Raw genomic sequence first — 17,563 nt, forward strand, 5'->3', positions numbered from 1 at the left:
TTATTTGCTACAGTTTAAATAACTGTTGTTAGCCAACATATCGTACTATGTAAATATTAATAGTATGAAACGGCAACAGACGAACTTTTACAGCTGTAATATTCGCGCTAACATTCGCGGCCGTACACGTCAGCATTACGTCACGACTGTGAGGACGGTTTTTCTCCTCAGCCAATCAACTGACGCGAAGATGGCAGCGCCTTGTGTTTAGATCTGACTGCAGTGAATGCTAAGCTAAATCTACTGGAAATAGTAGCGTTTCTTTTGCACAAAACTGCTGTTTTGAACATGCTGGTAAGCAGTTATTCACTAATATTGAAATACTTTGTCAATTACCCCGCAAATAAGCTGCGGAGAGCTGAAATGAATAATAGAGTGACCGTCTGCTCCTTGACAACCTGTTGAATACATGAACTGAAGCCAAATGTTTAAAGCAACAAGTGTTGTTTTCAGTTGAGTCCGTTTAAACATAGATAACCTTTATTTACAGGGTTATTTATAACAATTACCAATGTTCAAAGACAACAGGGGGTTGGTAGAGGATGTTGTCTCATTAAGGAATCAGCTGCGATTAACAGAGAGAAACTTGCAATCAGTGGGAGAACAACTGAGGTGAGGCATTTGTCTCTTGAGAATTGTTGTTGAAAGGCATTGTTCGTTTCACATGATGCTAGATCTTTCAGATATGATTCAGAATGAAGTTTTGGGTCTGTTCACCCACTTCTGAGATTCTCTTTGCTGTGTTGCCTTTGTGTGTGTGTTTATCGAATAATTTCAAGTACGGAACAGCAACTTGCATATGGAAACATAACATAATACATACACTACCGTTCAAAGGTTTGGGGTCAGTAAGATTTTTTTAATGTTTTAAAAGAAGTATCTTCTGCTCACTAAGCCTGCATTTATTTGATTAAAAATATAAACAAAAACAATAATATTGTGAAATATTATTCCAATTTAAAACCGCTGTTTTCTATGTCAATATACAGTAAAGTGTAATTTATTCCTGTGATCAAAGCTGAATTTTCAGCATCATGACTTCAGTCTTCAGTGTCACATGATCCTTCAGAAATCAATCTAATATGATGATTTGATGCTCAAGAAACATTTATGATTATTATCAATGTTGAAAACAGTTATTTACATTTTTATTTCATGATTTTATGATGAATAGAAAGTTCAAAAGAACAGCATTTGTCTGAAATCTAAATCTTTTGTAACATTAAACACTACCGTTCAAAAGTTTGGGGTCAGTAAGAATTTTAATTTTATTTTTGTGGGATAGAAATAAAATTAATCAATACTTTTATTCATCAAGGATGAGTTAAACTGATCAAAAGTTACAGTAAAGGCAATTATAATGTTAGAAAATATTCTATTTTAAATAAACTTTCTATTCATCAAAGAATTTTGAAAAAAAATTGTATTGTTGAAAAAACTGTTTTCAACATTGATAATAATAATGAATGTTTCTTGAGCATCAAATCATCATATTAGATTGATTTCTGAAGGATCATGTGACACTGAAGACTGGAGTAATGATGCTGAAAATTCAGCTTTGATCACAGGAATAAATTACACTTTACTGTAAATTGACATAGAAAATAGCTGTTTTAAATTGGAATAATATTTCACAATATTACTGTTTTTGTTTGTATTTTTAATCAAATAAATGCAGGCTTGGTGAGCAGAAGATACTTCTTTTAAAACATTAAAAAAATCTTACTGACCCCAAACTTTTGAACGGTAGTGTACATGTATATATTTAATATGTATATACAATTATATCTCCAGTAATATAAGTGTACATATGCTTACTCAGATTCTCCAAGTAGTATAAAAGAAAATCAGTGAAAGAAACAACAGCATAATCATCCTCAAACATTTTTGTATTGTAATACAATACTAGCTTTTTTCTTTTAAAAAAGAAAGAATAGCATGTATTATATCTTGAAAGGAAAGAGACTTTGACATGACGTTATATAATTTGTTAAGGGATACAGTGGATGATACAAAATTTTTACATGAATTTTTAATTTGCAGTGTAGCCCACATCATCTTAAATGTTTGTTCTGATACTGTTTTGTAAATATTTACTGTGATATTTTAATATTAATAATGTTTTGGTACAGCACTATTGTATAGTATTATCGTTGTATTGTTAGCATTTCATTCATTTCAGTCAATCAGGAAATGACATCGTTGGCGAGGATAAAAACAGGAGTGCCGTGGATGAATTCCCTGGTCGTCTTACATTAGAGGACCTTCAGAAGCCTGACCCTGGACAACCGAGAGGAGTAAATTTCCACACTGAGCAGAAGGCATATGCACGTATATCTTCCTGTGACTGCAGGGTAAGACACTGAAAATGCAGCAGATAAATAGACTGAAGTATTGTCACTTTTAAATGCTTTTTGTTTGTAAAGTAGACCACAAAACCCTCTGACTTCAAAGGTTTTTGCCTTATTTGAGATGTGTTTTTGTGTTTATCTGTAGTCAGACAGAGACATGGACACCGAGTCGTCTGTTCTCAGGAGGAAGCTCAACACCATCAGGCAGGAGAACTCATCTCTGGTCATGGAGAACAGGCAGCTTATCAGTGACATTGAAGCTGCTCAGCTTGAGTTAGCCAGCTCAAGGTCCAAGGTAAGACTCCTCACATAGCCACTGGTTATTATTGTGTCAGATTGTGATACTGTGTTGAGTTTTAATGGACTTATGTACGAGGTTCATTACTGTTGGTAAGTTTTTTTTGTTTTTGAAAGAAGTCTCTTATGCTCACCAAGGCTGTATCAAAAATACAGTAAAAACAGTAATATTGTGAAATATTATTAAAATTTAAAGGTGCCCTAGATTCAAAATTTGAACTTACCTCGGCATAGTTGAATAACAAGAGTTCAGTACATGGAAATGGCATACAGTGAGTTTCAAACTCCATTGCTTTCTCTTTCTTATGTAAATCTCATTTGTTTAAAAGACTTCCGGAAAACATGCGGATCTCAACATAACACCGACTGTTACGTAACAGTCGGGGTGTACGCCCCAATATTTGCATATACCAGCCCATGTTCCCAACATTATGAAAGGCATTAGACAAGGGCAGCCAGTAACGTCTGGATCTGCACAGGTAAATCAACAGACTAGGTAAGCAAGAACAACAGCGAAAATGGCAGATGGAGCGATAATAACTGATATGATCCATGATAGCATGATATTTTTAGTGATATTTGTAAATTGTCTTTCTAAATGTTTCGTTAGCATGTTGCTAATGTACTGTTAAATGTGGTTAAAGTTACCATCGTTTCTTACTGAATTCACGGAGACAAGACTGTCGTTATTTTCATTTTTAAACACTTGCAGTCTGTATAATTCATAAACACAACTTAATTCTTAATAAATCTCTCCAACAGTGTGTAATGTTAGCCCGTTAGCCACAGAGCATAGCCTCAAACTCATTTTGAATCAAATATAAACATCAAAATAAATACTATACTCACATAATTCGAAGCATGCATACAGCATGCATGACGAACATCTTGTAAAGATCCATTTGAGGGTTATATTAGCTGTGTGAACTTTGTAAATGTGCTGTAATATAATTGAGAGCTCGTGTGGCAGGGAGCACGTGAATTAAAGGGGCGGCGCGCTGAAAAAATCAGTGCATAGTTAATGATGCCCCAAAATAGGCAGTTAAAAAAATTAATTTAAAAAAATCTATGGGGTATTTTGAGCTGAAACTTCACAGACACATTCAGGGGACACCTTAGACTTATATTACATCTTGTGAAAAAGCATTCTTGGGCACCTTTAAAATAACTGTTTCTATTTTAATATACTGTATTGTAAAATGTAATTTATTCCTGTGATCAAAGCAAAATTTTCAGCATCATTACTCCAGTCTTCAGTGTCACATGATCCTTCAGAAATCATTCTTAAAGGATTAGTTCACTTTCAAATGAAAATTACCCCAAGCTTTACTCACCCTCAAGCCATCATAGGTGTATATGACTTTCTTCTTTCTGATGAACACTCTCGAAGATATTTTAATAATTATCCTGATGCATCCGAGCTTTATTATGGCAGTGAATGGGACCCATGAGTATGAGCTGAAGAAAGTGCTTCCATCCACATTCATCCACCATAAATATGTGCTCCACATGGCTCCGGGGGGTTAATAAAAGCCATCTGAAGCAAAGTGATGCATTTGTGTAAAAAAAAAAAGATCAATATTTACCAAGTTATGAAGTAAAATATCTAGCTTCTGCCAGACCACCATCCATATTCAAATTACGAAGAAAGTGCATCCTCTGTGTAAGGGGAGCAGCGGTACTCACCACACATTTTACAAGATAAGATATTTGTCAATGACACTCAGGATATAAATCCTCCGATATCGTCTTGTCAGTCATCTCTCCTTACTATCTTCACGTGATAAGTGAAATCGGATGTACTGTAATGTAACCGAATACCGTAACAAGCCTAACCATGTCCCTTATTTATTAATCATTCATTACTCTATTTCAGTACCTTTCCAAATTTGGATTTAGGCATCGGGCACATCACTAATTATCAATGATGAAAACAGTTGAAAATTTTCATGATTCTTTGATTAATAGAAAGTTAAAAAATACTGTATTTATTTGAAATAAAAATCTTTTGTAACATTATAAATGTCTGTATTGTCACTTTTGACAAGTATTAATTTCTTACTGACCCCAAACTTTTGAATGATAATTACCTGTTAATTTGTACAGTGTATAAATAGCATGTTTACTCTGAATCCATAAGCTGACATCATTTATTTAAATGAGTGATGTTTACAAAATCAAGCATCACTATTACTCAAACTTAGGTTAAGAGATTTGAACAAACTTTAAGTAAAAATGATTGTAAAAGTAATTCATACAATTTGTGCTCTATATTTCAAAAGTCTTCTGAAGCCATATGATCATTTTGTGTTGAAAACAGACCGAAACATGAAAATTTAGACCAGGGTGTCCAAACTTGGTCCTGGAGGGCCACTGTCCTGCAGAGTTTAGCTCCAACTTGCCTTCAGTGACCATTGCAGAAATGGTTCTAGTATCTAGAAGTTTCTGCTATGCCTAGTAAGAACTTGATTAGCTGCTTCAGGTGTGTTCTTGGGGTTGGAGCTAAAATCTGTAGGAAAGTGAGCAGGATTGGACACCCCTGATCTAGACATCCACCTAAGCCAGAGCTGTAGAGTTTAGTTCCAACATTGATCAAACTCACTCTCCTGTAGCTTTCTAGTAATCTTGAAGACAGTAGGTGTGTTCTATTTGAAGACAGCTCTGTATGCATTCAAATGCCATACACTGATCGGTCTGCACAGCGTGGCTTCAAGGTGAACACACTTTTTGATTAGCGTGTTCAGGTGTTATGTTTGATTAGGTTTGAAGCTAAACTCTGCAGAAAAGTGGACCTCGAGGGCCAGAGTTGCCCACCCTGACCTAAACAATACTTGGCACGTTCGTATGAGAAGTAGTAATGTCTGATTCATTAACGAATCGTTCTTTTGAGTTGGATTTTTCGATTTATCATTTCACAATTGGTCTGAATGATTTGTTGATAATACACTGAGTCACAGTGGTTAACCTTAAACTGAACTCCTTAGCAACAAGCTTTAAATGGATTAATGTTGGCATGAAATGTAAATTAAGATATTTTGATCTATTGATGGCATAACTCAATCTTCCGGTGAAACAACTGTTTTCTCTCTGTATTGTTTGCAGCTGATGTTTATATTATACATGTTTATATTATTATATTATTAACTGTCATTTGTTGTATAGATCCGTATGTTGGGATCCTCTCTGGGAGCCAGGACTTCCAGTGTGTCTCACATGAAGGACCAGATTCTGGGTCTAGAGGCAGAACTGGACACCCAAACCAAAGCTTTAGAGTAGGTGCATCTACTCTACCACTCACATCTTCCTAGTAAAATCAGATGCTTTTCTGTCAGATATCTGGAGCAGCATGTTCTTGTTTCTTCAGGACTGCTGAGCAGAAATTGGAAGAAAGCGAACAGACAGTGATGCAGAGTAACAGGCTGGTGGAGAAGCTCAGAGATGAGCTGAGAGTTGTTAAAGCCGAGTTAGCTGAAAGAACACGTCTGGGGAAACGGTATGAGATTAGTTATGCTAATGAAAACTTCACAGACTAATTCATCCTGGGAGCAGTAATCACTTTAAGATGGAATTACCTCAAATGTACAAGAAGTCTTTTTGTAATTCCTGAAACACCACAGCTTAAAATTCTCTGAAAATGTTTCTTTCAAAGTGCGGAGCAACAGAGAAACCAAGCGCTCCGAAATGCAGAGAGGCTCACGGTCACCTTCAAAGAATACAAAGAGGATGTTTCTGAAAAACTCAGGACGGTAATCTGACTACTTAAACTGATTCATACAGTAGGAATCATTCTTTTCTTGTTGAATGTATCATACATGTCCTGCATTGTTGAAGGTGTTGGAGAGTGAAGGCCAGCTGAAGGTCAGTCTGATGGAGTGTGACCGAGAGCGAGAGGAGCTGGAGAGGAAGTGTGCTGAGCTGGAGAGAGAAAAGGAGAGTCTACGTCACAACTTTTGGTAAGAGAGCGTTACATAAGCTGATCTGTGGTGTTGTGGGCTATGAAGATCATTCATCAATGATAGTTATGTAATGTCAATAATAATATACATTACTGTTAGTAAGATTTTTACAATGTTTTTGAAAGTCTCTTATGCTGACCAAGGCTGCATTTATTTGATAAAACTATCAGTAAAACATTATGTTGTGAAATATTACAATTTATAATATTACAACTGTTTTCTAGTTAAATATATTTTAAAATCTAATATATTCCTGTGATGGCAAAGCTGAATTTTCAGCATCATTACTCCAGTCTTAAGTGTCACATGATCCTTCAGAAATCATTCTAATATGCTGATTTGCTGCTTAAGAAACATTTCTTATTATTAGTGTTGAAAACTGCTTAATATTTTTTTCAGGATTTTTGGATGAATACAAAGTTCAAAAGAATTTGTGTTAGAAATCTTTTGTGAAAAGATTTAACATTTTTGCTGTCAATTTTGATCAATTTAAGTCATCCTTGCTGAATAGAAAAACACTTTCTAATGAATACTTTCTTTTAAAAAACACTAATATTAAAATTATTATTAGTATTAATATAATATGTTGAGGTAACATGGACAAACTTTTTAGGATCAATATTTCAGTATTTTAATAAGAAAATATTTAAGGTCAAAATCTATATAGATATATAAGGTAAAGTGTATACACTGCAAAAAAAAAAAAAAAACCATCAAAAAGTATTTTTGTCTTGTTTTCCACTATAAATGTAAATAAACATACTGAAAACAATATACTTGATAAGCAAAATGTCATAAAATATAGTTTAAATTTGTTTATTTTTTTGTACCCCATTGGAATTTTTTTGTTGCATTTATGCTTAAAGGTGCCATTGAAAGTTTTTTTACAAGATGTAATATAAGTCTAAGGTGTCCCCTGAATGTGTCTGAAGTTTCAGCTCAAAATACCCCATAGATTTTTTTTTATTCATTTTTTTAACTGCCTAATTTGGGGCATAATTAGAAATGCGCCTATTGAGGTTGCGTCCCCTTTAAATGCTCACGCTCCCCGCCCACGGAGCTCGCGCTTGCCTTAAACAGTGCATAAACAAAATTTACACTGCTAATATAACCCTCAAAATGGATCTTTACAAAGTGTTCATCATGCATACTGCATGCATGCGTCGGATTATTTGAGTATTGTATTTATTTGGATGTTTACATTTGATTCTGAATGAATTTGAGGCTATGCTCCGTGGCTAACGGCTAATGCTACACTGTTGGAGAGATTTATAAAGAATGAAGTTGTGTTTATGAATTATACAGACTGCAAGTGTTTAATAATGAAAATAGCGATGACTCTTGTCTCCGTGAATACAGTAAGAAACAATGGTAACTTTAACCACATTTAACAGTACATTAGCAACATGCTAACGAAACATTTAGAAAGACAATTTACAAATATCACTAAAAATATCATGTTATCATGGATCATGTCAGTTATTATTGCTCCATCTGCCATTTTTCGCTATTGTCCTTGCTTGCTTACCTAGTTTGATGATTCAGCTGTGCACAGATCCAGACGTCCTGCCCTTGTGTAATGCTTTGAACATGAGCTGGCATATGCAAATATTGGGGGCGTACATATTAATGATCCCGACTGTTACGTAACAGTCGGTGTTATGTTGAGATTCGCCTGTTCTTCTGAGGTCTTTTAAACAAATGAGATTTACATAAGAAGGAAGAAACAATGGTGATTGAGACTCACTGTATGTCATTTCCATGTACTGAACTCTTGTTTTTTAACTATGGCAATATAAATTCAATTTTTAATTCTAGGGCACCTTTAAAACAAAATTCACTCAAAATATTTGAAAATAGAATGTTGTTTTTCCATTAATGTGACAATCAATTTTGCAGTGATACACATCATCTAATATGTTCATCATTTATTAGCTTTTAGACTGTTTGAAAAAGATAAACTGCTCATGTTAGTTGTAACTGGCATTTCTGTTCTCTGATCAGTGAGCTGAAGGAGGTTCACAGCCGCTCTGAGTCTCTCTCTGCTGAGTGTGTGCAGCTGCAGTCTCATGTTCAGCAGCTCTCAGATCAGCTGAAACAGCTGCAGAGGGAGCTGGCTGAGAAGGAGGCGCAGCTGCAGGAGGTGTCGGGGCTGAAGAGAGAGAATGAGGATCTGCGGCTCCTCACGGCCTGTCAGGAGCAGAGAGTGGCTCAGGCCCACAGTGAAAGAGAACAGGACAGAGCTGAGCTTGCCAGCCTAGAGAGTGTACTGGACTTATTACATCTGAGAGAGGTGCTGGAATACACACATACAGACATTCTAAAGAAAATGAATTACATTTACAATTTTAATTTCATTGTGTACATTTAAAGGGATAGTACCCCTAAAAAATAAATCCTGTCATCATTTACTCATACTTATGTTGTTCCAAATCGGTATGACTTTCTTTCTTCTGTGGAACACAAGATATATTTTCTTCATATATTGAAAGTCATTAGGGTCTAAAACATCATTGGACCCCACTGACTTTAGTTTTATGGACAGAAACTTTAGTTTCATCAAAATATCTTCTTGACTATGCAATGACTTGTGTTTCAGAATCGGGAGGGTGCGCTGTGTGTGAACCCTTGTTTGCTGTCCACACTGTCTTACACAAGCACCACTGAATCTCTCAAACACAAACCAGGTGAGCATCACTGAGACTGTCCACCTTCACTTATCCATGTTTCTTTTCTATTTTGTAGTATTTTACTGGACAAACTTTAATCTCTTCTTTGTTCATGTAGGTGAGCGCTATCAGAAGCTGTTGGCAGTGCTTCAGATGGTTGAGAGAGAAAAGACCCGGCAGGCCAGCGCTGCTCAGGGGCTACAGGAGAGACTGACAAGAGCCCAGGAGGAAATCTCCTCCCTCCAGACCTCCATCACAGAGAGATCATCTCACTACCAGCAGCTCCACAATCAGCTCCTGGACAAGGCTACTCAGGCAACCTCCTTAGAGAAAGAGGTAAGCATCCCATCAATTTAATTGTACCATTAAAAACACTCTTTGCTGGCTGCACACACAAAAAAAGTAAACTTTTAATAATTCACTGAAAAAGAATCACAAACTCCTGAGTTTGAATGATTTTAATGAATCATTTGGTAACACTTTATTTCAATAGTCTACTTTATACATTGTACTAATTATTATTTACTTTGCAAATAAATGTCAACTAGCAGTCATTAGAGTTTTATTAGACTGTCTGCTTAATATAATATCACTGTATTTTGATGCTCCCCCAACAGACATTCTACTGATTATAAGTAACTTAGCAAATACATATCAACTTATCCTACTAACCCGAACTTAACTCTAACCTAACAGTTTACTACAGTCTACTAATACTGTAATGAGAGTTAGTTGACAAGTTACTTATAAGTGGCTTTCACACCAGAGGAACCTTTTCGTAGTTCCTAGAACTATTGGCAGAAGTACCCAGATTTTGTCGTGTTTGCACCGCAGGAACTAGGAATGGTTTTAGTTCTAAGAACTCCTTTTGGGGGAACTAAATTAACTCCTACTTCAGAGTAGTGTCTAAACCAGCACTATAGGAACTACCAGTGACATAAGTGTATGTTGTGTAACCAAGTTTAACCAATCATTCTTGTCAATCTATCAGAGAAGTTACTGAACCGTAATTCATCGTAACTTTCATGTCTCGAAATTAACCAAGAACTCAAGAACTAATATGTGTATGAACTACTTTTGGAATTCATGACTGATGCATGACTGCATCAAATAATAAAATCTAAAACATATAAGAAATTAATACTTTTACTCAAGAATGATCAAGTGACAGTATACTTTAAATAATATTAAAATATAAAGTTTTTTTTTAATTGTAATATTTTACAATATTACTGTTTTACTGTATTTTCGATCAAATAAATGCAGCCTTGGTGAGCATAACAGACTTTCAGAAAAAGGGTTAGTATACCTTTCATGTATTTCCCTATAATTGCCCATTGTTTTAAATATGCTGGAGGTATGGTAACTTAGTCTAACTGACTGACTGTGTTTTTTAGCTAAAAAAGAAGAGTTCACGTGTAACTGTCCTGGAGAAACAGCTACAGGAGAAGAGTGCTGCTTATTCGCAGGCTGTAATGAAGACCAGCCAGCTTGAACAAGACCTTCTGGTAACATTTCAACACACAAAATATTGCATAAAACAAAGTGTGATTTTAAGATAAAACAGCAAATCTATCATGTTCTCTGTACATGTGTTAAATTAGGAAACGGCCAGCAGTATTCAGCACTACCAGTCAGTCTTCAACAAGAAACAGAGGGAATATCAGCAGACTATAGAGAAAATCAAGACTGCACAGTCACACAAATGCAAAGAATTGGAGGATAGAATAGAAGTGGTACATGTGCTTTTTTGCATTTATTAATTATATTGCACTTCAGCATGTGTAAATCCTGTCATTGTAATAAGATGTATGTGGTTTTTTTTTCAGCTGCAGTTGTCTCTGGCTCAGAAACAGACTGAACTTGAGGAGCTAGAACAAAATGTGACTGATTTTCACACAGAGAAGCAGGAGTCACAGCAGAGAGCTGCTCTTCTACAGACCATTATAGATCAGCTCACAGAGGTCAGATCTCACCCTTCATGCAGACTCATCCCACAGAGACTGTGGGCTTCAAAAGTCTGAGACCACATCGAAAATTGTATTTACACCTGGAAATAAAGATTTTTGACTATTTCTTGGTCAGTAATCAGTAAATTTGTGATTAATCATGTGACTGTATAGACAGTCAGATGTTCTTGCTTCCAGTGTAGCACAAGATGCTCTTTGGATCATTCTCAGATCATGCTGGAGAACATGATTATCAGGGTTTACATGTCACATTAATTTGTAATGAAAATGTTATATTAAAGAGGCCATATAATTCTTTTTAATAGTTTGTATGCAATGTGCAAAATTACAAAGCTCACCTAAGCAGAATACTGATTCAGACCAGCCTAAAACACCTTAGTCAAAGTCCAGATATTACTTCCAAAAATATCTACATCGCATTGTGAAATATTAGCATATGGGGCTGATTCTGAAATTTTCCGAGTGCATCGTGATTCTCTCTCTAAATGATTCTGAGCTTAGTTTTTAACAGCAGATGGCACTGCGTGCTTTAGAAACAGCCATACTCTGCTTGCTTCAAATTCCTTACACAGACCATTTGAAACTTCTATAAAATAATCATTCATAAAGTTCGAAAAGGTTGAAGCGATTTACAAGGGTGTTTGCAGTGTGCTGTTTACATTAATCTTGCGTCATAAAAGCATTCTGAGGTGCAAGTACTTTCTCAGATGCATGAGCGTGCTTCTTCATGAGCATTTGTGCGTGCAGTTAAAAACTAGCCTAGAGCGCCATCTGCTGTTAAAAATTAAGCTCGGAATCGATTCAAGAGAGAATCGCGATGTATTCGGAAAATCTCAGAATCGATCCACAAATCGAGATGAATCAATTTATTGCCCCAGTCCTATTAGATTAATGACTCCCCAAAGGCAAATGCAAAGAAAGAGGTGACTGTTCAGTGAATTGTAGTGTTATTGAGATTATGGTAAGCGGTTTTACATTTTTGACACATGCTTGAGGTGTTTAGCCAGTCACAACACACTGAGTCAGCTGGCCAATCAGAGCACTCTCTGGGCTTCTTGGAAGGAGAGGCTTTGTAGAAACCGCAACTCAATAAGAGCATTTCAGATAGACTGGAAATAGAGGCGCTTCAATAATGTACAGTATCTGAAAAATAATGTTTTTTTTTAACATTAACCTTTTCTAGTACACCCAGTAAACAAAATAATGACCTTTTCAGACATCATCATATCATATACTATTGATTCATATGGCCTTTTTAAATGTAAAAGAGACTAAATATATGCATTTTTCTTCTCTCAGACTTCTGGACTCCTCTGAATCACTCCATCAATGATGTGATTTTTGTGTAAATCTCTTACTGAGTATGTCTCTTTTCCTTGGACAGGATTTTGAAGCAAAATCTAAATGCAGTGAAGAAACACTCAGAAATGTTGAAGAGCAAGCTGCTGACTCTACTTCAAAGGTGAGACTGACTAACTGTTTTTTTGTGTTTTTGTTTTGTTTGTCTGCTCAGCACTATGATGAGCAGAGCAGAGCAATGGTTCTCAAAGTTTTAGACTCAAAGGCGCCCATTGTCCAAAATGATATTCACAGAGATTTCCTTTAGTATTTCTGTTGTAATTATGACAGAGCTACTTTTTTAAAACTGTATTATTAAATGAAACTAGCAGTGTTGAAATATTAAATTAAAGCAGTAGTTCACAGAAAAATGAAAATCATCATTTACTCACCCTATGAATTTCTTTCTTCTGATGAACACACAAAGAAGATATTTTGTAGAATGTCAGTAAGCAAACAGTTGATGGGCCCTATTCACTTCCATAGTATTTTTTATTTTTTTTTCCATGCTGTGGAAGTTGGTCAGGCCCTTCAACTTTTTGGTTACTCATATTCTTCAAAATATCTTCTTTTGTGTTCAGCAGGAGAAAGAAATTCATACAGGTTTGGCACAACTTGAGGGTGAGTAAATGATGACAGAATTTTCATTTTTGGGTGAACTATCCCTTTAACTAACCATGATTTATTTTATTTTATTTTTTTTATTTTTATTTTTATTTTTTTTATTTATTTTATTTTATTTTATTTTATTTTAAATAATTTAAAGCCTTTTTGCTGCCTTGTATGTTGGTTGAGAACCACCGTCCAAAGCAATTCATACACCATGATGACAAGTTTCAGTAACATTTTATAATAAGTTAACATTAGTTTAAAGGTGCCCTCAAATGAAAAATTGAATTTATCTTGGCATAGTTAAATAACAAGAGTTAATTTCATTGGAAATGACATACAGTGAGTCTCAAACTCCATTGTTTCCTCCTCCTTATATAAATCTCATTTGTTTAAAAGACCTCCGAAGAACAGGCGAATCTCAACATAACACCGACTGTTACATAACAGTCGGGGTGTACGTCCCCAATATTTGCATATGCCAGCCCATGTTCCCAACATTATGAAAGGCATTAGACAAGGGCAGCCAGTATTAACGTCTGGATGTGCACAGCCGAATCATCAGACTAGGTAAGCAAGCAAGAACAATAGCGAAAAATGGCAGATGGAGCAATAATAACTGACATGATCCATGATAACATGAAATTTTTAGTGATATTTGTAAATTGTCTTTCTAAATGTTTCGTTAGCATGTTGCTAATGTACTGTTAAATGTGGTTAAAGTTACCATCGTTTCTTACTGTATTCACGGAGACAAGAGCCGTCGCTATTTTTGTTTTTTGCAGTCTGTATAATTCATAAACACAACTTCATTCTTTATAAATCTCTCCAACAGTGTAGCATTAGCCGTTAGCCACGGAGCACAGCCATAAAATCCATTCCGAATCAAATGTAAACAATATAATGCAATATTGTATGCAATACTCACATAATCCGACGCATGCATGCCGCATGCATGATGAACACTTTGTTAAGATCCATTTGAAGGTTATATTAGCTGTGTAAACTTTGTTTAGGCACTGTTTAAGGCAAGCGAGAGCTACGTGGGCGGAGAGCACGAGATTTAAAGGGGCCGCACAGCATAAATCGGCTCATATTTAATGATGCCCCAAAATAGGCAGTTAAACAAAAATTAATTTAAAAAAAATCTATGAGGTATTTTGAGCTGAAACTTCGCAGACACATTCAGGGGACACCTTAGACTTATATTACATCTTGTAAAAAAACGTTCGATGGCACCTTTAATTTTACTGCATTAGTTGATATTACAATGGAAAATACTTCTAAAGAATTTGTTAACCTTAGTTAATTTTTAACTGAGTTAACAATTAAAATAATCAACAGTTGTATTTTTAATAATCAACATTAAAAAAGATTAATAAATACTGTAACAAATGCATTGCTCAATGCTCATTGTTGGTTTATGTTAGTTAATGCATGAACTAATGTCACTGTCAACTAATGGAACCTTATTTTAAAGTGTTACCCAAGTTTCTAGTGTGCACTAATTCTGTCTTCAATGAAAGCAAAATGCTGCCACAAAGTGTAGGCAATAAGTACATACGAAGTTCCAGATTTACTAAACAGGGCAAATTAGTGTGAGAGCGCAATTCCAAAAAAGTGCAGATGGGAGTGGAAAGTTCTGCTGGTGATCTACTGAAGACACACACATTAAAGAACACAGACACAGCCGGATCATTTCCAAAATGACCACCGCAATCTACCAAGAGCAGTGCAAATTAGCATCTGGTTTAAGACATGCTTTTTTTGGGTGGTAAATAATGGCTCAAATACCAGTAATTTGACTAGTGCAAACCTTAGTAAATCACCTTGCATGATTCATTTAAATATTCTCAACCCATAAATTTTGCTTCTGAAAGAGAAACTCCTACAAATGCATATGCAATAAGGTCAGCCGCAAAAATAACTGTGCCTTTTCAGCACTAATTTTTCACTGCGTGTCTTTAGTAAATCCCAACAGTAGTTTTTAATGGCAAAAGAGGGTTTGCGCTGGTGCAAGCTATTAGTAAATCTGGCCCTTAATGTTTAATATGCAGCTGTTAAGGAGGATTTTGTAGAATGACAAACTTATAATGAGGTTTGTTGGTTTATTGTGCCAGACACAGGTTAGGACACTGTGGTCATTTCTGTCTTGATCTTTCCAGTTGAGGAGCCTGCAGACAGAACTGTCCTCCTGTAAAGAGGAACTGAGTCATTACCTCCAGCAGATGGAGGAGGTGAAGAAACATCATGAGAGACAGCTGGAGCTGAAGAACAGTGAGGTCAGTCCCTGGAGCTGGGCACTTCCTTTTCCTGTCCTCCTGGGGAACCTTATTTGAATGACAGTAAGTGACTCCTGTTGGTTAATGTATCACTTAGTGATGTATGTTTATCAGCTGTCACAGCTGCAGGAAGATCTGAGGAGGAAATGTGTGGCCTATCAGAGCTCCAGTGAGGAGAACCTGCAGCTGCAGCACTCCATGCAGAACCAGCACACCATGCTGCAGGAGAGCACGTCACGCATTGCACAGCTGGAGGAGAGCCAGGGTCAGCTCCAGAGCCAGGTACACACACACCAGGGTTCCCATGGCTGTGGAAAACCTGGAAATATCTAGGAATTTTAAAACGGTGTTTTAAAATGTTGTCAGGCCTGGAAAAGTTGTGGTAAAGTTATTAAAGTGAGTGAATGAGAGTGAGTTATTTGATATTACACACAACAAACCTTCAGATTTAGGTCACGTTGTTAGGCTTCACATTTAACAAACACATTTAGGTCAGACAGAGAATATAGCCTGACTAGCAGACACTGTTTACTGTGAGAAACATAAAACTATATCATCACTTCTGATTGGAGTAATTGATCAAACACCACATCAAACGTAATATTCACTTCTGTCTGATCGTTTTTGCATATTCAGTATTCATTATTCTGATTCATGTGCTTGTTAAATGTTGTCCTTATTAATATCTGATCAATGAATAATGAAGTCATTCATGTTTGTGAAGACATGTATAGCAGTGCCTAAGGGATGTTCTGCTCCAGCACAAAGCAAGCTTCTTTTCCATTAAAAACTGTTTGTACTGAAACTCCAAAAGAGTAATTGAACTTTAAAGTCAAAGTTGACCTATTTACTTTTTTTTTTTTTGTAAAGAATGTTTCATTGGTGCATGTTACTACAAAGATTCAAATGTTTGTCTGAACATTTATAATAACATCAAATGTAATAATGTAAAAATATAGCTCAAAATGTAATAACTTTTTATCATTCACAGACCATATAGGTCTGTATTATGTTAACAAACAATATATTATATATCTATTTATATTACATTAAAATATAAAATATAAAAAATTCAATTTAATTAATTAATTTTTAAAATGAATCTATTTAAACTTATTTGTTCTGGCCTCTTTCTGGTGTGTAATGTCAACTCTTCACAATCAAAATCAATTCTGAATGGATAAAATTAAGTTCTGTCCTACTTTTTTCCTTAATGAATATTTTGTTTCACTTGGAAATACATCACTTTACAGAAGTGCAAATGGCTGATATTAAGGAGGCTTTAATATTTTAGGATCATGCATTATTGGGTCTTTCTTCAAATGCGGTGGCAAATGAGACACAATTTGTAAAAATCATGTGTAATTTTTAAATAATAAAATTTATTGCTATATATTTAAAAAAAAATATATTATTTTATCCAGTAAAAATAAATCTTAAGGACTTCTGGATTTTAGAAATTTAAATCAAATGCTGTTGCCCCAACCACTTATGTCTGTGTTGGTATGTCAGTATTTGATGTAAATTTCTGGTTTGTTCCAAAATGAGTAGGAATATGCAACTTTAAGGAATAATGAAGAAAAATAAATAACTTTATAAATTTAGTTAAAGGTGCCCTAGAATCAAAAATTGAATTTACTTTGGCATAGTTGAATAACAAGAGTTTAGTACATGGAAAAGACATACATTGAGTTTCAAACTCCATTGCTTCCTCCTTCTTATATAAATCTCATTTGTTTAAAAGACCTCCGAAGAACAGGCGAATCTCAACGTAACAGTCGGAATCATTAATATGTATGAGCCCAATATTTGCATATGCCAGCTCATGTTCAAGGCATTAGACAAGGGCAGCCAGTATTAACGTCTGGATCTGTGCACAGCTGAATCGTCAAACTAGGTAAGCAAGCAAGAACAACAGCGAAAAAATGGCAGATGGAGCAATAATAACTGACATGATCCATGATTACATGATATTTTTAGTGATATTTGTAAATTTGTCTTTCTAAATGTTTCGTTAGCATGTTGCTAATGTACTGTTAAATGTGGTTAAAGTTACCAATGTTTATTACTGTACTCACAGAGACAAGAGCT

At 35.4% G+C, this 17,563-nt stretch overlaps 1 protein-coding gene across 1 annotated transcript in view; it reads left to right on the forward strand.

The window, feature by feature from the left end:
- Positions 1-133: 133 nt before the first annotated feature.
- ccdc18 (coiled-coil domain containing 18) overlaps positions 134-17,563 on the forward strand; it is a 33,623-nt gene continuing 16,193 nt past the window's right edge. The window contains exons 1-17 of the mRNA XM_048163304.1: positions 134-294; positions 491-612; positions 2,183-2,354; positions 2,497-2,646; positions 5,811-5,920; positions 6,013-6,141; positions 6,298-6,394; positions 6,480-6,601; positions 8,609-8,897; positions 9,204-9,291; positions 9,392-9,609; positions 10,671-10,781; positions 10,878-11,009; positions 11,103-11,237; positions 12,628-12,705; positions 15,356-15,472; positions 15,587-15,754. Coding sequence (XP_048019261.1) covers positions 512-612; positions 2,183-2,354; positions 2,497-2,646; positions 5,811-5,920; positions 6,013-6,141; positions 6,298-6,394; positions 6,480-6,601; positions 8,609-8,897; positions 9,204-9,291; positions 9,392-9,609; positions 10,671-10,781; positions 10,878-11,009; positions 11,103-11,237; positions 12,628-12,705; positions 15,356-15,472; positions 15,587-15,754 — 2,217 coding nt within the window. The 5' untranslated portion in view covers positions 134-294; positions 491-511. The remainder of the gene's footprint in view (positions 295-490; positions 613-2,182; positions 2,355-2,496; positions 2,647-5,810; positions 5,921-6,012; positions 6,142-6,297; positions 6,395-6,479; positions 6,602-8,608; positions 8,898-9,203; positions 9,292-9,391; positions 9,610-10,670; positions 10,782-10,877; positions 11,010-11,102; positions 11,238-12,627; positions 12,706-15,355; positions 15,473-15,586; positions 15,755-17,563) is intronic.

This window comes from Megalobrama amblycephala, linkage group LG17 (assembly GCF_018812025.1).
Source record: "Megalobrama amblycephala isolate DHTTF-2021 linkage group LG17, ASM1881202v1, whole genome shotgun sequence".
In the NCBI taxonomy this organism is placed as follows: Eukaryota; Metazoa; Chordata; class Actinopteri; order Cypriniformes; family Xenocyprididae; genus Megalobrama; species Megalobrama amblycephala.